At 36.6% G+C, this 26,233-nt stretch overlaps 1 protein-coding gene across 8 annotated transcripts; it reads left to right on the forward strand.

Moving 5' to 3' along the window:
• Positions 1 to 289: 289 nt before the first annotated feature.
• Positions 290 to 24,020, forward strand: orion (chemokine-like protein orion). 8 transcript variants are annotated; one of them, XM_088272428.1, is made up of 9 exons: positions 290 to 1,038; positions 1,171 to 1,429; positions 12,100 to 12,241; positions 12,402 to 12,539; positions 15,825 to 16,042; positions 16,642 to 16,734; positions 19,367 to 19,494; positions 21,613 to 21,999; positions 22,485 to 24,020. In XM_088272428.1, the coding sequence occupies exons 1-9, from the start codon at positions 749 to 751 to the stop codon at positions 22,840 to 22,842; spliced, it is 2,013 nt and encodes a 670-aa protein (XP_088128554.1). In that variant the 5' UTR covers positions 290 to 748; the 3' UTR covers positions 22,843 to 24,020. The 8 variants fall into 8 exon arrangements, with proteins under 8 accessions (XP_088128554.1, XP_088128553.1, XP_088128555.1 ...); XM_088272427.1 differs by lacking the exon at positions 19,367 to 19,494 and adding an exon at positions 17,364 to 17,488 and having other exon boundaries at positions 536 to 1,038; positions 21,610 to 21,999; XM_088272429.1 differs by lacking the exon at positions 19,367 to 19,494 and adding an exon at positions 17,364 to 17,488 and having other exon boundaries at positions 536 to 1,038.
• Positions 24,021 to 26,233: the final 2,213 nt, after the last annotated feature.

Here is a 26,233-nt window from a genome sequence, read left to right on the forward strand (position 1 = left end):
ACTGCAATTATAATAATAAAGATTTAGTTGACAGTGAAGAAAAAGGTTTGGTCTGTGTAATATATTTTGCACATCATTTGTCACTCAAATGTTTCACTTTTTATGCGACGTCAGTATATTGACATAACAAAGTTCGCATTTTCTTGTTTCTATAGTATTGTTGTCATATGTTCATGAACATCTCGTGAATGAGCATTTTATCCCGTTTACTCCTATACCTATGAAAATACGACAGAACGAAATAGGTAGTTTCTTTTAAGACTTTTGGCAAGTAAGGGAGAAACGCCAGTCTGCCGGCTAGAGATGAAAAGAGATACAAAAGCTATGTCGCGGTCGTACTGAAGTAAAATTGACTGTAATAGAGTAATACAAACAACCTTGTAAAACGGATCCATTTCGATGTTACGAGTGAAAGCGACGCGGAGAGAATGCTTAACATTTTTGAACTAAATATCCTTTATCGTGATCTTGGTCGGGTGTTATTTTATATGTGTATAATAAAACAAGCGGTATCATTCTGGATATTGTTTAACTCGTTTAAAATTGGACAGTCCTCGGGTCTGGTCCGTCACGGAGCGTGTCGTTCAAACTCGAAAGTTAGGTGACGAGTGCGCGTATTACTTATTATTGTATGTCTGGTAAAGAGTGTTAACCCCTTCACCGCTATAAGTCCGGTTTGTTCTTAAAAACCGGACAGGCGCTGCCGAAACCGACACTTGTATATTTTGGCACTCGACATCCCGGCAGCATGTCTCCGGCCTGGTTTATGGTGCTGCTTGTCGTCTGGGCGCCGCGGCCGGCCCACCCGCTACTGGAGGACATCGTAGACGTGCTGAAGCTGACCAAGGAGATAGGCGAAGGGGTGTTCACCAACTGGAAGCTGATAGCCGGAGAGGACCTCCAAATGCCGCGAGAAAAGAAACTGATGGGGGAGATAGCGCAGCTGGGACGGAACATCAGCTACCTGGAGGGCCTGATACAGATCACCAGCTCGGCGTCCCTTTCTGCGCTTCTAACTCACATACCGCAGTCGACCAGGTGAGACTTTCATCGTTTCTCCTTTTCTTTAGCCCCTATCCGGACCCGTTGGTACACAATGCACCGCATCGTATGGTGTCGATACGGTGTTTATCTTGATGGCTAATTGCGAGGTGACCCGTGTCGCTACAGGTTGGAGCTGCGTCTGCACGAGCTGGCCGACCTCGTGGCCCGCATCACGGCCGCGGAGGCGAGCATGCGCCAGTACTCGGACCAGCGGGACTCCGTAGAGCGGCTGACGCTGGAGAACTTCGCCACGTGGTGCGTGTCGCACGAGCCGGGCGCCATCCCCGGCCTGCTGGACAGGATCCACACGCTCGTGGCGCCCGACCCGTCCGCGCTCGGCCTGCTGGACCGCGGCGTGCTCGGCCTGCTCACCACCGCCCTCCAGGTAACTCACCTTGTCGACACACTGCACCGTGCCCTGGTCGCAAAATACGTGATTTGTGTAACAACATACGAGTATTTGGATATTTTCAGTACTACACATTTAGTTTTTTTGTACGGCTTAGAGTGCGCTGTTCCGTGTCTGTCTGCTGTGCTGGTCGGGATTGTGGAGGCGTCTGTGTACCGGCCAACGTCGGGTTGGAATCGGATCTAGCTGACTAACTGAACTAACTAACTACTAATTCCTTTCACTACATACACCGGGGCACTTCTAGAAAATTTGATGGTGGTTTTATAAACTTGTATTTATTTAGATTGGCAGTGACAGGGATATTGAAAACGTTCAAATGAAAATTCAAAATTAAATCGGGATATAATTTTGTTTGATATTTTCCATAAATTGCGCTAATTAGTTCATAAAAGAAAAACAAAAAATTGCTTTGCAAGAGAAGTTCTGTCAGGAAGCCTAGATGCTTCTGTATCAGATCTGGGAATGCGGTGGGACAGCTTTCAATATGTCCGGCTTGGAGTCGGTTGCGTGCATACAAACGTTCATCCGAGGCTTATCAGCCCTCGTGCCGGTTGACTGTTTATCTGTGAATTTTGATTACTCATCAAGTCATTATCTGAACGTTTTGATAATTATCCCGTAGGAAAACATATGTGCGCTTCATTATTTAACAACTTTTCCTTATGTTACTGCCATTTGGTCTCAAATTTCCGCTTTCACAGCTCTCATACTTCCAACTTTACTTGAAATGGCATCCACATCTTCTTTTAATTCATTAAAAATTAAACGTATGTCTCATAATAATATTGGTAAAGTTCTAACTTCCAACCCTTATTTACTTATACACCCAATGGTGCATAGAGCGCAGCATCGGATCGGCGCAGTGTTTACTTGATATTTAGAAGTAAAAGTAGTGGAAAAGTAATAATAAATTAGTTATTGTTGTAGTTGCACTGAAAGTATCAGACCAGGGTGATATTGAATGAATATTTGAGTGACTAACCTCACGCCGCTTTCCCGCAGGGGTGGGCAGAGAGAATAGAACGCCACGCCACTCTGTTTTTGCAAACATTCTTCGCCTCTTCGCGTTCATGCATCTCCTCGTACATGACCGCCGAATTTTTCGACTCCTAACCTGATCGCTTTAGTGCTTCATTAGAGTGAATAATCACATATTCATTTAGACCCCAGCAATTAAACCCGAGATCTCCAGCACGGTAACCAAACGTGTTGATTAATACACTACAGAGTCGTGCTTCGATAGTCATTATGTTTGAATCAAGTTGCTCGTTTGGGATATGGAAATTGTATTCAGAAATTATGAATGGTTTATGGTTCAAAAACAATCCTCACTAACTGTACATACGGGCGGACTCTCGCACCAATTGGTTCATGAAAATGTCCATAGTGTAGTGGTAATTGCATTTGGCTACCGTCCTGAAGTCCCGGGATCGATTCCCAGGGGTAATAAATCACGATAGATAAATATGTTGGTGAAAATGACTTGTAAATATAAGTCATTTTCACTAACATATTTATCTAATATTATCAGCGGGAATGATCACCTTGTCTTTGTGAAATTAACGATCAAGCTAACACTGCGCCGATATGGTGAAGCGTTCTATGCATCATTGGGTGCGCGGATAAGGGTTAGAAGAAGAAGAAATATGTCAAATGTTTAAAGTAGAAGGATATAAAAAATAAAAACTTAAAAAATGCATATCGCAGACTTGTGATGTATGTTACGAATAAGTTTACACGTACGAGCTTCAATTTTTTGTCGTGTTAATACTGCAGTTTCTTTATTTATTTCTCAAATTTATAAGACTTATTATTTAAACACAGACAAATAAATTTCCAAATGTTGGACTATCGAATAAAAACTTTAAAAAAAAAATCAGTTACAAAAATAGCGAATTGTGCGAAAGTCAAGAGTCGCCCGAATGAGTAAATAAGATATGCAGAATACGAATATGATCTCGGTTGACACGTTATATAACTCCGGTGTCAGGTGAAACGTTTATGTTCAAACCAATGCGATTGTTCAAGGTCTTTTACTTAAAATCACTGTGTATTCAATTATTTTGTAGCATACATAATAATGTTAAACTCTCTGTTTTATTTAGCTTATTGGTATATAAGATAAAAGGGGTCCGAGGAAAGCGGAATGATGTACTTTCCGGATTATGTTCAGTATGTGGAACGTACGAGTGAGGAAAGAACGGTAAAATAAATTTATGAGTCGAATTTAATTGGAAAAAGGAGCAGAGGAAGACCGAGAAAAACATGGCACGATCAGGTATGCCAAATACTTGCAAGTGGTCAGGTTAGGAGTCGTAATAATCGGCGGGTATGTATGAGGATATGCACGAACGTGGAAGAGGCGAAGAATGTTTGCAAAGACAGAGTGGTGTGGCGTTCTATTCTCTCTGCCTACCCCTGCGGGGGAGCGGCATGATGGTTAGTTAGTTAGTTAGTAGAGCTCCACACCACTCTGTCTTTGCAAACATTCTTCTGACCTGACCTGACCACTTTCAAGTATTTGGCATACCTGATCGTGCCATGTTTTTCTCGGTCTTCCTCTGCTTCTTTTCCCAATAACATTCGCCTCATAAATTTGTTTTACCGTTCTTTCCTCACTCATTCGTTCTACATGTCCAAACCATCTCAGCACACCTTTCTTAATTTTATCGATAATGCTTATCTCAGCTTTGCATTCCTTCCTTATTTCACTATTCGCACATCTATCATACATCGTTTTGTCGCACATTCTTCTGAGAGATCGCATTTCGACTGCATTCAGTCTACTTTCATCCTTCTTTTGCCAACTCCCTGTTTCACTTCCATACATTAGAGTTGGAACCAGGACTCCGTTGTGCACTGCCAGTTTAGCTTCCGCTGATAGGTTTTTATTTGCTATAACTGATTTCAGTGCACCATTCACTTTGTTCCCAGCAAAAATCAAGTTGAAAAATGAATATTTCTAGTTGTACTCTTTAATATGTTTGTATAGGCTTTCTCGTATTAAACCCCAATGACCCTCGTCACCCGTGAACTGATTTTTTTTAATTGGATGCACCGGATGCATCTGATGAAGGGTGTCGGGTGCATACAGTTCAAATGTCGCACTAAAGTTAATGCGCGCTGCATCGGCTGTAGCTCTGTACGACCGATACACAACCGTCGATGTTATTAGTACATACCAAATATTCTTCATGCTTACTCGTCACCTCTCATAAACACAGCACACATTGCCATGTGTGCTGTGCTGTGCTGTGCTGTATCAGAGGGGCGACATTTTTTATAAGCAAAAAATGTTTTTACGAAAAATGTCGTCGCTCGCTCCAAATCTAGCCTAGTGTGCTCCTCAAAAAGCTATCTAAAGTGGAATTTACAGAAAAAAAGTGGTAAAAAATGTCATCGACAACTGTACACAACGCGCCTTAGCAGGTGCAAAGAACTCGTAGGTACTAACAGAGCGTCGCCCAAAAACGGGCAGAAACCTTGTACATATTATACGGTTTTGAGTATGAACAAACCACGACTTTAATTTTCAGTATGTGGAACAGTCTCACCAATCTAAATTGATTAATTTTGGAACTAATATTTTCATATCCACGTTTTTAAGTAAAACAAAGAATTGCCTTAATATTGGTAGGTACATGTATTTAAAAAATATATACTTATACTCGTATTTTGTGAGATGTCAAATGAATTTTCTAACCGTGTCTTAAATAAAGGTGACACGGAAGAGGGGCACAAGTCAGTAACATATACCACTGACTTGTGTCCCTCTTCCGTGTCACCACAGAAATAACATAAAAAGAACATTTTCGCGCGCTACGAAATCTGTGACGTAGCAGTCGTTTTCTATTCGCGAAACTCCCTACAATCGTATATACCAATACATACGTACACACTTGGGAAAATCTAACCATACTTAGTAAATGTATTAATTTTAAATCAAACAGATATTTTTAGTCTACTTAGTTGTATTTTATTAACAAAAACAGATAAAAAAATTATTTACCATAGTTAGTAGTTACACGACAGGCGAAGGGACAGAACACGTGACTCGGGAGTCGAGGGGCAAAGATTGTGCCTACATTTTTCAGATTATCCAACGGCTAGCCTTTCGTGTTTTCTTATTTTTAATATAATTATAATGCATTAAAAATTTAATCAAAATTTCAATAAATCTGAATCGCAAAATAATCGCAATCATTTTAAATTTTCAATATATTTTAAAGAGTATACCCAATTTATGAATAGACTCGATTGAACAATGATGAAAACTGAAAGTATATAAAATATTATTACTGAATTTGAGGGCTGCATTTATTTATATACCATATACTAACGAGATGTTTCTCAATTTTAAATTTGCGTTACAGAAACCGACGATTTTCAACCCTCCGCTTGTTGTTCAATGCTCTTTGTTTGATGGCATTGTCTGTCATTCATGGATATGACCTCTAATGACTGTCATTCGTCTCTGGTAGTAACCGATCTGTCAGTTTGTGGGTGGAAGAAATACGAATATGTTATATTAATTGAACGTTTTGTACTGATATTATTTCAAGATATATTAAATCAAGAAATAAGAAAATGTGAAAATGAAATGAAATTACGAAAAAAAACCTTCAATCGAGGTTTTTATGTATGTAATTAGAATCATCGACCAACGTATACGCCACTGTCGCATTTTTTGAAGAGAATCCATTTTAATCATACAAGAATGTATGTACATAACTGAGAAGTATGTATGACATTCCACATTTTTTTTGTTCAAGATATTGATTATACGCATGACACTGTTTTTTAAGCTTCGGCGAAAATCGTTCGGATATTCGAATGGATCATATTCTAAGATTTCCGTCTGAATGTCTAGCTATGATTCATGAAATGGTTCACTCGCACGTTTTTGAAATACGGAAATGTTAGTTTCCAACGTTTAATGCAACTATACAATTTGATGACTCATGTAGAACACTCCAATGTGCCGATTATTGGTTGTTTCAACAGTATTATCGAGGTCACTGTCCAGGGGCGGCCATACCACGTCCGAGTGGTCACTTGTCGAGCCCTGCCTAATAGGTAGGTAGCTTGCACTAGATACAGTACTAGAAGATCTAACAAAATATTAATTGGATTAATGGGGGGGGGGTCTGGGTACTGGAATAAAGTATAGTAGTTTCCAATTGAAATAATTTAATCATGATTCACATGTATAAGTATATGTATATTCTCTATGCAAGTTGTTAATGACTATTTAAAAAAAAAAAAAACGCGACTTTTATGTCACTCGTTTTTGATCTGTCATTGTGGCACGGCATAGATATGCGATTAGAATTCAACACTTGTATATATGGTTAATTACTTTTATTTAAATCCAGGAGTGGATTTAATATGAAATTACTTTCAAGCAATATAAATATGTAGGTAGATGATAATTTGATTAGTTTATTTGCTGAACCTTCAAATATATATTTTTTATTGTACGAGTAGATTGCTTTGTTTATTTCTAGTACCGTCATATTTAAATGCGAACGACACACTGTAAAAATGCATTTAATATGGAGTTTAAAAATAATTCCTGTGGGCGAATGTCGCATGCTGAACAAGTGGTCGTCATTTACGAAATTATTTTTATTATATAAAAAAGCGCTTTTACCATATGTCGTGATTGTGAGTGGGTTAGTGGGTGATATCAGTTCGGATGATGGATCCTGTCATGCAGTCTGTCGGCTAGAAGTAGTCTAACGACACATCACATAATAACCATCAAAAGTTTATGTATTCATTTTAAATCAAACACAGATTTTTTGAGTCTACTAAGTTGTATTTTATTAACAAAACACATAAAAAATTATATTGTGACAATTGTTTCGCCTTGTTAGGGCATTATCAAACGAATGACATTCGTTTGATAATGCCTTAACAAGGCGAAACAATTGTCACAATATAATTTTTTATGTGTTTTTGTTAATAAAATACAACTTAGTAGACTCAAAAAATCTGTGTTTGATTTAAAATTAATACATAAATTAAAATGGAGTTCTACAAATTAAACGCCAAATCAATAAATAGGTACCATCAAAAGTGCTTGTTTCTTCTTTGAAGTCGTACTGTAGGTCACATTCTGATCACACATATAGTAAAATCAAGTTACTCTAAAATGATTCGAGGTGTACATAGTTCTCCGTATGATTATCCGAATGTCCTCATAAATGGTCGTGATTGACCTTTGCAATGTTCCCTAAATTTAGAAAGAAGACAATAGGATAGGTGCTCGTATGTATATATAGAACGATACGACAGAAGCACAGACAATATTTAATCGAAACTTTATACAGGATGCGGATAATCTCCTTCCTATGATGATAAATGACGAAATGTTTTTCAAAGGGCAAAGGACAAGTAGCATGCAGACAGGATACGAGAATACGCTTTACGTTTCTGTCATCTCTGATTCATGACACACTTGTTCCTCTCCTACGTGACGTCAGGCATTATCTCTTTTAGAAGAACAATTAAGACGATATTTGCTATTCAATGTTTATTTGTTAGAAATTAAAAAAAAAACATTTGAAAAATTCTATATTTCCGTTCTTCTTTGTGCCTTTTAGCTAAAAATACATTTTCTGATGTTTCTATTTCTTTCATTTCAAGTAGTTGTTACTTCAAGTAGTATTTTTTTTATAAAAATTAAAATACGTACGTATGACAATTTTATTAGATTCTCGATCGTATTATAATTCATAAAACATTTTTTCAAATGACAAACCTAAATATTATTTATGACTTTCGAACGTACAAAGAAATATATATTTTCTCGGTGTATGTAGCATGAATGAAAGTCTTTGTTCTGAAAGAGAATGAATTAATATGTTTATGGAATCGCCAAAGAACGTCAGAATATTGTCAAACGAGTTCCGCGAATACCACCCACGGCCACGGTACATCGCGCAATTAAACGCATTATTTTTCTTCTTTGTTTACGATTTAAACCAAAACAGAACGAGTTTTGTTTACAATTTTAATCAAAACACGGTGTCTGGCAACGTAGCCTCGCGTACTGGCGTACTGGCGAGCGCTAGTAGGGGACGGAGTATGGGACCAGTAGTCAGTAGTAATTACCTCTCGTCAGTCAGTCAGAGCAGTCGGCGTACGGGGGACCTGCGCCGCGCATCGAACGTCCAGTGCTAGTGTCTAGTGTCTAGTGTCGCGTCCGCGGCAGGTGGAAGGGTGCATTCCGACAGCACAGGGGACAATACTAATAACCTTCGGACAGGTACAAATTCGCCGTTCGGCCGCGGTGAAAGCGTCGCCTTTCTTCGAATTGCGAATCGTCAGACGCAACGGTAAATTAACGAGTAACGAGCTAATTGGTTCTGTCGACAGCGCGTTACCTTCGAGAAGTTCGGCTGACAGCGCGGATCGGGACGGCTGTTATCGCGAGTCGGGAGCGCGGCTATCGCGATACGTGACCCGCGGCGAGCGGTCGCCGAGATGGGGCTCGGGTCCTGGGTGCGGTGGCTCGCGGTGCTGGGGGCGCTGGTGGCGTCGAGAGCGCCGGGGGCCCTGGGGGCCAGGCCCGACGCGGGGCTCGCGGAGACGTGCCAGCTGCGGCTCGAGGCGCTGAGCGCGGAGCGGCAGCTGTGGCGCAAGGTGGAGCACCCGCGCTGGCAGGAGGTCACGGACGCGGCCGCCCCCGGGCCGGAGGTGGAGCTGGCGCGCCTCATGGGCGCCTTCTGCGAGCGCGTGGAGGCCGCCTTCCCCTTCGCGCACGCGCAGGAGCGCGAGCCGCGCGACGACTCGTGGCTGTGGAGCAAGCTGGCGGCGGAGCGCGGCGGCGTAGAACGCCTGTTCGAGTCCTTCCGTCGCTTCCTGCAGCAGCCGCCCGCGGGGGGCCGCGCTTGGGAGGACCTGGCCGAGACGGTGCTGCTGGACCCCACCAACTCCGTGCCGGCCGCGGCCGAGCGCATGCACCGCCTCGTGGCGCACTCCAACCTCTTCCAGCACGCGCTGCTGGGATTCACTCAGGTGGACTTCGTTCTTTGTCCGGCAACCCGTACAATAGATATTCGTTCACCAATCGCATCCACCGGTACCGCGTCAATGCTATCGCGTAAGCAGTGGCGTGCACCGAGTTTTGAATCGGGGTAGACAGTCGAGTTGGGCAAGATGTGGTCATTTAGAAGATTCGCTTCGATGGAACCGTATCGTGGATCAATTAAACGATGGATCCTTCGTCGGACAAAATAGCGTCCGTCGACCGTTGGGGGGAGTGAGGTAGAATTTCGTCGCAAAATGTACAAAACAAAAACAAAATCCAATCAATCAAAAACATATGTAGAAGTAGGATAGGACCTGCTCGTGTACCTAAATGGAATGCAAGTAAAATAGGGTAGGCACTACTCTTAAGGTGGAGACTGACCGGAGCTTTTCGTCGTAACGTAACGTCGTAACATCGCTCGCGGCGAGCATCAGCGAGCATCCGAAACTATGGATGGAGCGCTCGGCTCGCTGTACTGACTGCCTGAATGCTCGCATCGTAACGTGTTACGTTACGACGAAATGCTCCGGTCAGTCTTCGCCCTTATGCCTATAAGAATTTACTCCTCTGCACGCAGGTAAATCTTGCAGAATGAAAAAAGTCATTTTGTCAGAGCATTATGTTCGGAAAATAATATAAGTGCGTAGTTTGTTATTACGAGTATTTTTTAAGATTTCGATACAGTTAAGAAACGTTGAGAAATATATTATATTCGTATATGTATAGATGTACAAATATTGTATAATTTTACCCGTATTGTTATCTATAAATATTTTGTAGATACGATGCGACGGAAGCGGTCACATTTTGTGGTATTTAAATAAGCGTATATTCTTTTATGACCTTTAATCGCAACTTATAAATTTAAAAAATGTGGAAAGGATGTAAGATAACAATGAGTTTTTTGTCATTTTAAAACGCGCGCGTGAAGGAAAAACTGTAGGCAGTTTTATTAATTAGTAATTAATTTTTAAGATTCTCGTCTCGGAACCAAAACTTTCCATTTGAAAATATAATTATCCGATGATATAACTTAAAAGCTCTCGGTTTGTTTATTAGGCTAGGACATATTCCCGATAGCAAAAATTAAATTTTCATTCGTGGTAAATTAAGCCACAGGGGGCATAATCCACTGTCTTGTCTAAATGTCGCCCGTGCCTATTTTTTTAAAAGGGTCATCAAAAAAGATGTCTTAAGAAAAGAAATATTAAGACATAATCACCCTCAAACTCTTAATTTAAAAGACATGGCAGTAACCAAACTATGCTACACTTATGTTTTACGTAACATTTTCGGCATTCATAATTTTAGACCATTGAATGTTTTTCGCCACATTTCAGGATCTGATTGTTTGTTACTTTCTGTCGGACCCACACTTTGAAAAGCAAATTGCACGCATAATAACTAAACAGGGAAACTTATGAAAAACTCATTTAATCGTGACCTGACTTTTCATTAATAGCTTAATAGCTTTCACCTGTTTCTGGTGTCCTAAATATATACAAATTTGGAAAACGTCATCGAGTTTTGGCAGTGATGGGAATAGAAATTAAATAGTTTCGTAAATTTGCTAGTCCCGACTGCAAATTCGATGATCATCGATACTCGGGCACCTCTACGGACCAGGCCAGCACAGCAGACAGACACAAAAGAATACCGAGTTCGTTTCGTTGATTTTGGAGGCCGATTTACTTGTTGGAAGTTGTAAATAGATTTTTCTTGATTGAAACTCTTGGTTTTTTGTATGAATATTTACTCTATTTATATATTTATTTTAGTTAAAGGGAATTGATTATGTCAAATGAACAAAACAAAGGTCAATGTGTATTTGTATTTACATAATACGTTGTTTATTATGGGTCTAAAGCGCTTATTATTATGGTAAAGTCCGGTATTTCTCCTTTATCACGCACGTGCAAAAAGCATTTTTTTTATTCTAGCACATGCATAATGCATTCTGGTGTAGCATTCCTCAGCTGCGATATATGGTAATTCAATTCGTATCACGGTTTTTAAAATGATTTACATATGTTGCAAAATGTATATTTTTTTATATAAAAATGAAATTTCGGAATTGTAAAATGCGTAGTGACTTCGTAATCATATGGGATCCCGATAAATTTCCATAAACACCCGCATAAATTCCCGCTACGCTCATATCTACATATGATATGAGTTGAGATGAGATGCTATGGGAAAAACACATATTCTGTCAGTGTATTGGCGCGTCCGTTTATTTTTATTTGTCGATTGGCCTTTAGGTCAGTGATTTTGGTTGTTAATTATTGAGTACGCGATTTTCAATACGTAAATATATTCATAGAAGGTACATATTATATTATACGTAGCATCACTCATTAAAGAGATGTTCTTTTGGAAACTGGAAACACTAAATTAAAACCCTTTGCGGTAAAGGTATCTCGATGATCCAACTTTTGTACAATTGTACTGCAGCAAATGATCGTATATGTGGTATTTAAAAAAGTAAAAATCGCGTTAGGTCTTAATCTATTTAAAAGAAATTAAAGGTTAGGTTAGGTCGCGGGGAATTTATGTTTTCTTTGAGAAGTAGCTGTGTTATAATGATATTCATGTACGTCAGCAGGATTCCAACACGCACCTGTGCAGCTTGCAGCAGTCTCCTCACCAGCTGCTGTACAACATGTACAACACCATCGCGCTCACGGAGATCAAGGGCTACACCATGATGCAGTTCTCCTGGATGCTGCTCAGGATCTACGGCAAAGGTCGGTTCTCTTCTGACAAATTGTCGTCTAGTTCGATTACCATTTACGTTCGTGAAATTCGAACCATTCTGCGAATGCCTAGAGACCTCGAGATATGACTATCGGAATGTTAGTTCGAGATCCAAGTTGTATGTCGAGTATTATTATTCGAGTTTTTCAGGAAACTTCACCCGAGAATCCTCGCTGATGAGGGAGAGGTTCCAGGAGAGGAGCGCGATGGCTCTCGCCGCAGTGAAGAGTGCGCTGAGTGAGGCCAGTCGGGAGATATGGCGATGTGATCCGCAACACCACGAGGAAGGTAGAACAATACATACTTACTGTTACTTTGTAACTTACTTTTCAGGGGCAGCGGGTAGGTAGGGGGGTATATGTTAGAAACCAAAACGCACTTGGATTTCTACATAAGTACATACGCGTCGACTGTTTAAAAATAAAAGGCGTTTTTGCGCGCCTTTTTTAATTTTCTTACGAATTGCGTCGCAGCGTCTGTCAGCAGCCAAATATGTTCGTTTCCATTTAACTTTCATTTATTGCTCCATACATCAAGAAAAAAATACAGTATCACCTCGTTATTCGGTTGGGAAATAAAGTTCTATCTTTTGGATTTGTTTTTTTTAAACGTCTAACGTTTTTGAAATACATATTTATAAATACGCCAGTTATTATATTTTTACGGCTTGTGCGCAGTAAGTATATCTACACGGAGGGTAATATGTATACACAGGTATATTATAAAAGTAGGTACATAAAATATTGGTGTACCAACTAAATTAAAATACCTACCTATTATTTTTTCAATGTGATTTTTTCGTTTGGGTTAGCTATAGAATCATCAGAGGGATCAACAACCCCAGATTGGAGTGTGATTATTTTATGTGACGACTTGTTAATTTAATAAATTAAGTCGGGGTTATTTTCCAATCAAGAGTTACATGTAGCAATAACCTGCACAGATAAAACATTCGAGGTCGCTATAGACATAAGCATGTACCTTCTATAATACTACACATACGTGATTATAATAAACTGTGCTCATATAGTTGATAATAATTATGAATACATAATAAAATCATTCATTTAAAATACTTGCTCGATATAAAACCAAAATAAACTAAGCGCCAATATATGCCGATAAGAGTTTTCTGACGAACTTATCTGTTGAGCGACAAAAATGGATCTCAGAATATCATACGTTATTGTAAAATATATTTTTTATTTAGCAAATGGCGACTGTGGCTTCGTGTGTATGTTTATTGGAGGGTTTTTGCTATGAAGCAATATCTTCCAACCAACAAAATACAGACAATTTATACTTTATCAAAATATCCTTAAAATGGGTGGGCAGATAATGTTTATATCAATATGAGAGATTTTTTGTAGGGATATAAATGACCAAATCGATGATAATATAAGAAGATAGGCATAGGGAGTAGTAGGTTAAGGTAAGGGGTTGAAGAGAAGAGGAAGAGATAATATGATAACAGTTATGGCTCGAAAATAGGATAAGATAGGAATTAAAAATATTTCTCGAAGGTTTATTTATATATTTACTTATTGTGTTTTGAACTGTAATTTAAGGTTGAGGCAAAGATTCATACACAACAATTTTATATAACTAAATTATTGTCTATTGATCAATGCATTTTTCAATTCACTATTTTTTTTAAATATATTATTTTCTTCTAGAAGTAGTTTTATGTAATAATAATGATGATTTTAATGCGCAGTTTTCGTGAAATAATTACCTTTGGGGGTGCATATAATAACCGTACATTATTTAAATTTAAGAAAATATATCAATCCATCAAATATTAATTTAGATTATTTTTTTATCAAATCTTTTCTGGTACATTGACGGCGATGTAACATTTTTGGCCAGATTAGGTTATGGATGCAGTTTGACATAAAATTTAATTGGCAAGCTTAGCAAAAACTAAAAAGGATGTTACGTTCCATTTATCAATAAAATATACTAGTCGTTTTTGTAATACAATTATTTTTTTTTAATTCGCCTAGTAATTGTTAGTTACGAGGTATTCACACATCATTGTCGATATTTATTTACTGGTGCTTTCATGAGTCATGAGATCTTTAAAAATATTATCTCGTCACGCAAATGTGACATCTGTTGATGTAGTTGGTAAATGCTGTGATGATGTATGGACCGCGGACACAGAGCCATCAGTATAAAGACTTCCTAGAAATTAGCAACTTTTCTTTTGCAAACTATAATTATTATTTGTACTAACGTTTCGTCAATCGTTCATTAAAATACGCAGTCCATTAAAAATAAAAGCGTCAAAATATAAATTCCTTTCAAATTAACCACTAACCAGATGTAAACGTGATTAAATTAAAAATTAAAAATGAATCATCCATTCCACGATTCCATGATTTACCGGAGGATTATTCAGGCGAGTTGCGAGAAATACTTCCTACATTACTCAAATACATGGAAAGCTCAATTAATTCGAAAAACTGTAATTTAAATTTCGGATAATATTTTGAAATTCTGGTTCTTTCAACGATTTTTTATAAAAAAACTTTCGGCGATTTAAAAAAATCTTTAAGGGCATCTCAAGCTTGTCTCGAGCGTTCGAATCAGAATGCGCTCACCCGCGCACGCGTGTTCACGCTAAATTAAAAAAATGTATAAGTATTGGATATTTTTTGTTTTTTACAATAAATAGAGATTTTTTTAACTCCTTACCTTTAAATAACTGTTTTCTTTTCAAAACCATATAATTATTTCGAAGAAAAATTTCAATGCAAAAACGATGTTTTATGAAAAAATAAATTACGTAAAATGCTACCTGGATTTAGAGAAAATGAAGTTGCTACTTATACGAATACTTGGCCTTAATAATCGAAATTTTAAAATATATTTGCCTGAAAATCAAGTCAAAATAATGTAAAAATATATTTATTTATATAAAAAAATATGTAGTTTGACTATAATATTTCTGGATTAATTCATTGCTTTTGTTAGTTTGCTTAAAATATTGCGAGTTGCTTTGAAAACGAAACGCGCTTTTCAAATGATCATAATTCCGACTCCATTAAAAATAAAAGAAATATTGGAAAGAGATATATTTTACGAAAATAATACTTTATAAATTATCCATTATTTTTAATTACTATTTTAATACATTGGGAGAAAAGTACTTTTGACTTCCGTGCAAAAGATCACGGTATTAATTTCTGACTGGGCAGAATAATAAGTTTATTTTTCTGTACTGGTGTTTGAAATGCAAGACTGATTACATTACTTTCTATAATAACAAATGTTAACATAAAATGCTATTTAAAAAATCGTTTCTTGCACATAGTAAAAAAAAGAGTTTTACTGTACACTGAATTTCTTTAAAATGTGATGGTATTGGTCATAAGCGAAAAAAAATCCAATCATATTTCTTAGGAATTATTACTTTAAACAGTACATAGTCACTTGCTGATCTTCATGAATGTACAATATATATTGGAGTGATTTCTACGGATGTCACTCGTAGACTCAAATCATATTGTTTGAGAATTTGATAGACGAACGGATTTGGCAAATAACTTGCGGTTTGGTGTATCGCAGGGGAGACATTTGAGGCTCTCACTCGGCTGCTGCAAGGATACGTGGAGAACGAGGTGGACATGAACAAGGACAACACGTGCCGGGAGAACTGCGCCTACTACACGTACGCCAAGAACACCGGGTGCTTCAAGGAGCAGTTCTGCTCGCGCCAGCCCGCCTGCAAAGGAAAAATACTCAACTGCCAGTACATAGACTCCGATATGTGGATTTGCCCATCGGTGAGTAATATAAAATTATTTTTGTCTATAATAAATGACTCTTGCATATAAATAAACTTCAATTCAAGCTGCAGGTTTGAAATTGTATTACATGCAAATTTTAAATACCTGTCCACATTTAGATTTTCGAGCACGAGAGATAAGGAAAAGAATCCCTATTTTTATATTTTCAGAATGGATTAATTTTTTTAGTCCACGTTTTATTTTCTACACAAACTCGATAATATTGATGAATCATTAAAATCGTTCCACATTACTTTTGTTATGACTTCCTGTTATGGATTTCTTTTTACATATTTATGATCGAGTGTTTTGTAATTGCGGGTTTATCATACTATAATATTTTTAAAAATCATAATGATTGTGTTTATAAACTCCATGCATTTTGTAAACAATTTAAGGATAATATATCTAAGAAAAAAGAATATTGTTATTGAAGCGTAATAATTTATTCAGTAATATAAAACTGTAAAAGATGTTATTGTTGTAAAAATGTACATAATATAAGGTACTTGGGCCTTAATGCCTCTCTATACGCTTGTGTATAGAATAATTGAGTAATGAAAAAGTATAAAATGAATAAATATATATGTTTGTAGCCAAGAAGCAGTACTCGGCGCTACGAGTGGATCGAATATGAGAACAAGCGAGTATTGGGTCGTCGTGGTTCCTGCCTTACTGGAACATCTAAGGTATTAACATTTATTATTATTCAAATCTAGATACTGTATATGGAATATCTAATTTATCTTACCCAAACCTGAATTTCTCAATCGCCAACTCAAAACTTCATTTTTCAAACTAATTTGTTAAAATAATAAAATACGCATATCGAACGTCAATAATAGAAAAAAATATTTAAAATCAGAGTAGTACCAAGCAACTGGTCGATTTAAATAATCTTCTATTTTGCAATACACTTTACTACTCTTTTAAAGTAAATTTAACATTTCAAAGGTTAATTTTGTTGGAAAAATGAAAACATTCCCCCCCCTATTATGATTGGATTAAGTGTTGAATATTTTTACAAAATGTTAGTAATGTTAGTGTAGTTGATATATTGTGTTTAGTTAATGCTTAAAATATGAATAATATTGAACATTTTGAATGCAATAATATCCCAGTGTATGGCCACTTTGAGCGAAAATCAAGGGTTAATTTACATAGATATAATAATGAGTACAAAGTTTCTCGTAGCTAAATACCGAGCATGCAATGTAAAGGTCGAATGGAGTCGGTGCGAGGGTATTGTGTATAAGGGGGGTCGTGTAATATAACGGTCACGTAATGCGGCGGTCGTGTAATGCGGTATGCGGCGCAGGTGGACTCGTGGTGGCGCTGGCTGTTCTGGCACTGCTCCTACTGCATGTGTATGTGCGACCAGGAAGGCCCCGCCTCTCACCGCCACTTCAGTCTGCGGGAAGTGCTCGCCGACACGCCCAACAAGTTAGTGGAGGAACTGCTCATCTCTCCATCATGCACTATACCTTAATGCGCAAGCTTGCTCACGTATTGCAAACTGCTACTTGTACAGTACCTCCAATATGCAAAACTAAATGCAACCGAACAAATGAAGTGTCAGAAATACATTTTTCATGACAAGAACAAACACAAATTATTTTAAAGCCATTTCTTTTTATAGATACAGTAAAACCAGATTATTTCTGCTCTGCTAAACTCTCTTTTAGTGGATATAGTAGGGATTCCCTAAAAGTGTACATAATTCTGTTGCGTTGATACTCACAGCCTTGCGGCTCGATTTATATTATTACAGGACTTGTTGGAATATAATTATTTTTATCATAAATGGCCTTTTTCAATTACCACAGAGTTTAACAGAGATGAAGTAACTTTTTCAAAGAACAATGGAAGTCTGGGCATTCGCAGGGCTTACGACTTTCACAATTCTGTCCTTTATTGAACATCCACATTGCCTCAATTCTAGAATTTTGACAGTTACTTTTGTATCTCAGTTGAAATTGATAGATGCAAAAGCCATCTGTTATAAACTTTATGTAAATAGGAAGAAATAAAGGAGGAATTATATCATTGTAAGAAGGAAACTTCTTACCATGATATAATTATTTCTAAATTCTTTTCACCAACTAGGAGATGCCTGAATTATTAGTAGAATTTATGTACTTCTAAGTTTAACTAATCGATTATTAAACATATTAAATTGTATTCTGAGGGATATCTGATATACATATTTTAATTTATGGTCCTCAGGAGTATTTCCGTTGCTTAAGTGGAACAAAATAAAATAAAATGACATTCACTTAATTTTGAGATTCTAAATGATGATTTTCTAGATATTTTCATTAAATATCCTAACCGCAATCAAAATGATTACTAATTTATGTTAAAATCCAAAAATCTCGAAATTTTCACACAAATTTTTTTGATTTTCTTCAATTGAGTTTAAACCAAAAATGTGTAAATAGGTTTACTCAAAATACCTATCATAAGTACAGAAAGCAGCTCATACACTTAGAACATAATATTAGTGCTTCTTGTAACAAATGAAAATATAAATTTGTATTTGTATAAACCTTTTTAGTTTCTGTGTAATTGTTTTTACTATGAAATCCATCCTATAAATACTCTTTGAGATGATTGGATAACCAAATATAATTCACAATGTAAATCAGTTGTCAATCTACTTCCCTAATATTTCTGGTAGATTATAATTGTGGGCGGCAATCAATTGGTCACAGAGTTGCCATATATAAAAAATGATACGTAGGATAGTTTGTGTTTTTTCAACAGAGTTTGATAAATACTGTTATTTTATTTTTTGCTTGATATATTTCTTTGCATGGCATTGCTTTGTTACAAAGGCTTACAAGTTTTGATTTCTCTTTTATCTGCACAGGGTAAAATGTTTTTACGCTAGTTTAGCAAACCATACAATGTCAGTACGATCCATTTCAAACATCTACACATATATTATTTTAGTTACAATAAACATCCACCAAGGCAGAGAATTGTACTTTTTGTATTTTGTACCATTCGGGTTCAGATAGGGGTCAAAGAAAGAAAGGAGGAAAGTCAATATATTAAAACAATTAAAGCTGCTTTAAAAAGAAACCTTTTTACATTCTTTTGGAGATGGTGTGTTAGACGAACAAGCACTCGGGTGAAAATTTGTTGCACATCTCAACAGGAACAAAATTATAAAATGAATCAGTTTTGAATATGCTTTCTTGCAAATGTATCATTCTTGGTCATATTTCACATGTGTGTGGGGTTGCGCAAGTTTGTTATGGATTGTACACTGCGCTGCGCATGTGTGGGATACAGATAACGAGACGTGTGTGACAGGTGGACTCGTGGTGGCGACTGGACCTGTACCACTGCTCCTACTGCCTGTGCGTGTGCGACGAGCCCGGCGCCACCAGTCACCGCCACTTCAGCATGCTGCCCGCCGAGGCCGACACCAAACTCAACAAGTCAGTATCCTCTTCCACAGCCCACCACCACACAAACACATCACTGCGTATTGGTGCAACCGCGCAACAAGTACAATACCGTGCTGTAAGAAATACGAGGGAACAAAGAGTAAAATGTGTGGCTAAATATTTAAATAACTCTTATGGTTCTTTATAGTATCGGATATAACTTTAGTCTGCTTTTAAAGAGTAGTAATTAGATTGTTTGGCAACTTCACACCCGCATACACTGACCAAAGATTCTGGGTCTTATTCCTTGATGAAGTCAACATTAATGTTCGTCGGGATAGTTTGGTAATTCCGTGTTTGCCTACTGTGTAAGGTGATCAATTTTACCCTTCAGGTACCGGTTTAGGGCTCTAATAAATACTACAGTAAAAATATCTACTTTTCAGTTTGAACCCCTTGAGAATTAAATCTGGGACCACCAAAGGTAGAAAAACGCACTAACCACTACATTACAGGGGTGGAAAATTTTGTGAATCATTATTACCAGAATTTGTGACCGGCTCTTCTTTTAGTATGTACTAATATGGAATTTCTTGACTGAAACTGTAAAAATAATTTTACTATAATTACTCTCAGAATATGTTACAGAATAAATTTTCCTTTTTTTTTAAAGACGGTAAATAGGGATTCATTAATAAGTTAAGGTTTACTAATGACAGCGAATGCTGACAAATGTCAGATTATGTAACATTTCTGGTCATGAAGGGAGCTGATATGGTCACAAAATACATTTTCGGCCCTTTGTGACTTTATCAGCCCTCCTTTGCAAGCAGAAATGTTGCAGATGGATACTATATTGAACATAGATACATTTTGAATTTTTTGTGAGAATTTCAACGCTAATAATATGTAAATATATTTTACTGAGGGCATCTCATAATCAATTCAGTCAATTCGGAGAAACCGAATGATCTACACAGAGCAGGAATGCAGAGATAACAGTATTCCAGCTAACGGTGGTGGTTATCGGATAGAGGATACTAACTTTGTTTTATGTTTCAATGGATTACTCATTCCTGCACTTCCTGTACAGCTTTTACAAATAATATTATCTTCTATTTATTTAATGCATGTATTCAATCTAGTCGCTTGTTAAAGCTTGCAAAATTTGATTGATTTTACAATAGTGTAATATGTATTGCTTTTCATAATAAATATGTACATTTCATCATTAGGTTAAGAAATATTATTACTTTTAAGTTAATGGTTACCAGCCTAATTATGTATCTTAATATATTTTCCATAAAATAATGTATTTAATAAGTTAACATATTTCCGTCTATGTATATTCTAAGACATGCATTCAATAATATATTATAGTAGAAATAATAGAGTTCACTCTTCAAAATACATACTGTTGGTTTTAACTCATGTTCATTAAAATGATTTGGCTGACATTCACAATACAAAATCATTTTTCTTTTTGGCTTTGCTTACTGATTTAATATTATGTATATCGTAAGCATACTGCAATAATTTCATAAAACTTACAAAGCATATAAATATATGTACCTATGTATTACTGACAAGTAATTTTTTTTCAAAATGAACCAGTTGACATCGCTACATACGAGTATTTGTAATGTATGTATCATGCTTTTAAGTCTAAAAACTTTAAAACTTGTATGTGAGAGCATTATCAAAATTGAATTTAAGAAACAACTTTACAAAACTCCAGAGAAATGTACAGTAATCACACAATCACAAATCGAATTAGCCATTTTTTCCTGTATGATACAAACAAAATAAGTATGTATAGCTACATCTTTAAGTATTTAATAATATGTATGCATGTACATATAAACCTATTTCTCTAATTATTTTGTGTTTGATCTTTAAATCATGATTTCTAATAAATTATGTTGCATAACTAATATGTCTGTAAAATTCTTTTAGAGACAATTTTAAATGGATTTTTAATCATTCATGACTAATAACTAGGCTTTACAGTTAAGAGTTTTCTTTTATCTTTCAAGAATGTAACTAAATTTATTATCAAAAAATCTAATTGTCTGTAATATTGCTCTTTTCTATGGTTTGGAGCATTTGAGAACTGCGAAAAGTGTTGACATTTCTTCGTATTAATACTTTTTTATGTTTTTAAAGTAGGGTAGTGACCGGGATCCGCTTCACCAAAGTGAATAAGATAATCCACTTGCAAATAAGCGAAGGAACCCTGTTGCCGCGGGGTAAGATCGACCCGGTCAGTGTTCGTTGGCGGCCCGTCACCCCGTTCTCTGTCGGAGACGCCTCCATGTGGAAGGGCAAGGACTACCACACCATGTCGTACGAGGAGCGCTCCATCGACCTGGACGACCTCGAAGGACCGGAGGGCCACCTGCTGACGGGAGTGCGCCTGAGGAAGGTCGGCAGCCATCTGAACTTTGAAATCCGCACGACTCCATTCAACTTTACTACTGGGAAACTCATCTCACCCAATGAGAAGAGCATGTGGATTAGTAATGATAATACCGACGCTGCTTCACACAAACCAAGGTGAGGACAAATACAATCTGCACATTTAGGCCCCGTTCACACGATGATGGACTGTCGAGCATCTAACTCTCATCTAGCGACACTCCAAGTTGGAATGTTGCTTCTGACTGATAAACCTCTCAATGTTAATTAAGTGTGAAAAAACACTTATAATTGAGTTTTGATACATTTGACACGTATTTTAAAAATTGTGATGTTGTGGGTACGGGTTCCGCCAGCGCAAAACCAATTGAAAAAATGTATGAATTTTTAATGCAGACTGTCTCCATAAATATAAATTTATCATTTTATCTATTTGCTTTTTTCTTTTTATGTAAAATTTTTAAGCAAATTTTAAATTCTAGAATGAGTAAATACACACCCGCATACTTACACACGCACATACCCACAAACCTAATCAGATCTAGGAATGTACAATTGGCTCATAAGAGCCAGAGTTTTTGAATTGTCTAATTTATTTCTTTAAAAATATTTAACGATTGCAGAACCCAGCTGCATTTGTTCAAACCGGATATTCCTACAGAGAACAAGGCGGGCTCCATTCCTGACTCTCACTCGGATCAATACATCGAATTCACTCACAGCGACTTGGACGCAGATGCGGCGCAGACCACGGTGCCCTTCCTCGATGCGCAACCTGTCATCCCTCCGCTCCCCGTACCCCTCTCCGGAGCAGGGTTATACCACAAGGGAAGAAAGCACTACGGGGGATTCGTGGCACCTAAAATCTTCACTTACGATATCTCCAAACACATGGAGCTGGTGTTCCCCGCCGAAGACACATCCGTTACTCCCACAATACAAGAACCAGAAGTACTCGACATACATGACATGGTCAATTAGTGAAATGTGTTACTTCAGAATCAAATAGCGTTACTAAACATTTTGAATGCTGAAAAGACACACAAATAAAATGTAGCTTTTAATCTTTAATATTTTTCACAGTTTATTTAACATACATTGTTTTCCGGTTTAAAATACATATTATATTAATGTATTTATTACTATTGACATTTGTAAAGACTGGAGGTTATCCTACATTTTTGTCTTTTCTCCGGACATATACATATTTTGAATCTGATTTGATGTGTTTTTTTTTCATTATGTAAACAAAACTTTTATAGAAAGAGTTTTTAAAAAATTAAAATTTCATTTAAAAATGCTACCTCCCCTCTGATAACATAGTTCACAATAGTTGGAGTAACAGACTACTAATTATATGAAGGTGGTACTGTAAACATTTAAACCTTTTTTGTCATTTGGATTTAAAAATAAAGATAATTGTCAAATAATATTTTCATTTTTGAAATATGGTAACTCTAGAATAAATTAAGTACACTAAGGGCGATTGTCCACTACCCGGAATTTTACCGTCCGGCAGTCCGGTTTTGAAAAATGAATGCGACTACGACAGTCAGCTAAGATCAAGAGCTCCGATCCGAAGAAAGATGGACAAAAGCACAAGCCAATCGTCATTTTAAAACGGTAACTGACGTGCCGGACGGTGAAATTCCGTGTAATTCCGTGTAGTGGACAAACACCCTAAACATTATTGCCTTTTCATGTTCATACCAATTCACTCGATTTTCGTAATTATGGGTATGCAGTTGAATACATTATTGTGAGCGGAGCAGTGGGGGTACATTGTACTGTGATAATATTAGTTCAGTACCATATTATGTAGATAATAAGAACTATACAATAATATTGTAAATAGTCATGAGGGAGATACTAAGTAAAGCATCCATTTTATAGCCATTAAGAGGTACTTAGTGTTACTATAAAGATGCTTCTAACTAAAAATCTTTAATAAATTAAGTTCTTTTAATAACGATTTTGCGTGTCATCGTGTAAAATTAAACTTATTTGAAAAAAATATTAATTTTTACTATCAGTCATACCAACTGAGCTTTTTTCTGTAAAAAAAATCTATAAATAAAAATATTTGTAATTTTTAAATTATGTGCATATAGAAATAATTGTCAATGAATATTACCAAATAAATAAAAAATTAAAATTTCCATCAGTTTTCACCATTATTTTGTTATGTCAATTACCTATTGTAAACCCTACTACTTTGGTTCAAATCAGTTGTTACAGATTTCTTGAAAAACATTAATTGTTTATTACGATATGTATAAGTAATTAAAAAACTATCAAGATAATAAATTATCTGTTAAACCTTTGAAGAAGATTACTATCGCAATATATTTTGAGTTGCAATGCAGATACATTTGTCTAGTTAAGGCAGATGTCACCTGGTAGGTATCAACATAACTCTATCTTATCATATAACTCTACAAAAAATCTTTTTTAAGATGTCAACAGTATTAAAAATAAATAAAATTTTAAGTAAAAATCATTACAATATCAGTATGTACTCGGTTCAAATAAATTCAGGTTGGCTATTATGCTGTCACAGACGTACGGTGGACATTATGGAGGATGCCGCAGGCTGAGAGTGCCAAATATATAAAGAGTTAAATAAAAAAAAATGTATTGCTAGCAAGAATATTTGATAATGAGGAACTTAATTAGAGATGAGATATTGACAAGTACAATAAGAAGGTACAGATGCAGTAAAAACTTTTGGTTTTGATTCTAATTTTAATAAGCCACCTCCCACTGTTTGATTCCTTGTGAAGTTAGAATAAGTATAACAATTTCAAACTCTACTATTTATTTAATAGTATTTTAAGAGGTATTTAAGTTGAAGGAACATTTTACTTTCATGACATGGTTTCTTTTGATCATCTGCATCGAGTGTTGTAAAGGGTGATTTTTTAGTAGCTATCGGTTTTAAAAAAAAAAAACATAAAATTCAGAGAAATGCATGAAATCTTTATTTGAATCGATAGTACGGTCCATATAATTTAATGTTTGAAGATTATTTCATTCAAATGTTGACCGCGGCTGCGCCTCGAATAGTCCATCCGCTTATTCCAATTTTGGCATACATTGTCCAACATTTCGGCCGGTATCTCTGGGAGTTTAATCGACCCACTGAAGCGGCGATTCGGTCTATTGTGACTAAATTTCGCACCAAATTTACAGTGTTGGACATACCGACATACAGAGCTACCAATGCATCCAGAAAAAGTTACTGTTTGGTGCGGATTGTGGGCTGGTGGCATCACTGGACCGTACTTCTTCAAAAATGATGCGAATCGCAATGTAACTGTGAATGGTGAGCGGTACCATGAAATGATATCCAACTTTTTTTTGCCCAAAATGGAAGAACTTGACTTGCATGACATGTGGTTTCAACAAGACGGTGCCACATGCCACACAGCACGCGAAACAATGAACCAATTGAGAGGCAAGTTCGGTGAACAGTTTATTTCACGTTTGGGACCGGTCAATTGGCCGTCTAGATCGTGCGATTTAACGCCTTTGGATTATTTTTTGTGGGGCTATGTTAAGGTTCATGTCTTTACTAACAAGCCCGCTTCAATTGACGCATTGGAAGACAACATTGAAGCATTTATTCGTGATATACCGGCCGAAATGTTGGAAAGTGTATGCCAAAATTGGAATAAGCGGATGGACCATTTGAGGCGCAGCCGCGGTCAACATTTGAATGAAATAATCTTCAAACTTTAAAGTATTTGGACCATACTATCGTGTCAAAAAAAGATTTCATGCATTTCTCTGAATTTTATGTGTTTTTTTTTTAAAAAAAACCATAGCTACTAAAAAAACAACTTTACTAAGCAGAGCATCAATTGAATGCGGTGCTTTGTACAACACTGCAGATCAAGGTCAAAACAAACTAATAAAAGTAAATACAGTTTACCAGTTACTACGAGTACTTAGAGTAGGCACCACTTCCAACAAAATTAAGTAATTTGAAGAACTTTCTTTCTTTAAAAAAATGTGCTCTTAGTTCCAGAGGTTCTATTAATACACTCAAAGCCTATCTTGATAGTTAAGATTTTGAATTACCTAACATCCAAGAAATCTATTTAGGACTTGAATGAAGGCTCCAGCTTTATAAGTTTTATAGCTTATTTCTAATTGTGAGTGGGTTTAATCTTTATGTTTAAAGTTACTCTAATTTCATGTAATTCATTATTGAAAATTCCAAGCAAAAACATTCGCTACTACTACTATCATCATGCCGTTTCACCGAAGGGGTAGGCAGAGAGGATGGAATGCCACACTCTTCTGTCCTGACATACACTCCTCGCCTCCTTCACATCCATACATCTAGTCATATATGCCTTCCAATTAC

The sequence above is a fragment of the Brachycentrus maculatus genome, unplaced genomic scaffold, assembly GCF_059751285.1.
Source record: "Brachycentrus maculatus isolate JH-2025_06_01 unplaced genomic scaffold, ASM5975128v1 h1tg000498l, whole genome shotgun sequence".
Taxonomy (NCBI): domain Eukaryota; kingdom Metazoa; phylum Arthropoda; class Insecta; order Trichoptera; family Brachycentridae; genus Brachycentrus; species Brachycentrus maculatus.

Bases quoted from the DNA above. Each gene is read 5' to 3' on its own strand.
- orion (XM_088272426.1), top strand. From the start codon at position 749: ATGTCTCCGGCCTGGTTTATGGTGCTGCTTGTCGTCTGGGCGCCGCGG. The intron at 16,043-16,641 runs GTGAGTAATATA...ATATGTTTGTAG, and splicing joins ATATGTGGATTTGCCCATCG to CCAAGAAGCAGTACTCGGCG. The intron at 22,000-22,484 runs GTGAGGACAAAT...TAACGATTGCAG, and splicing joins GCTGCTTCACACAAACCAAG to AACCCAGCTGCATTTGTTCA.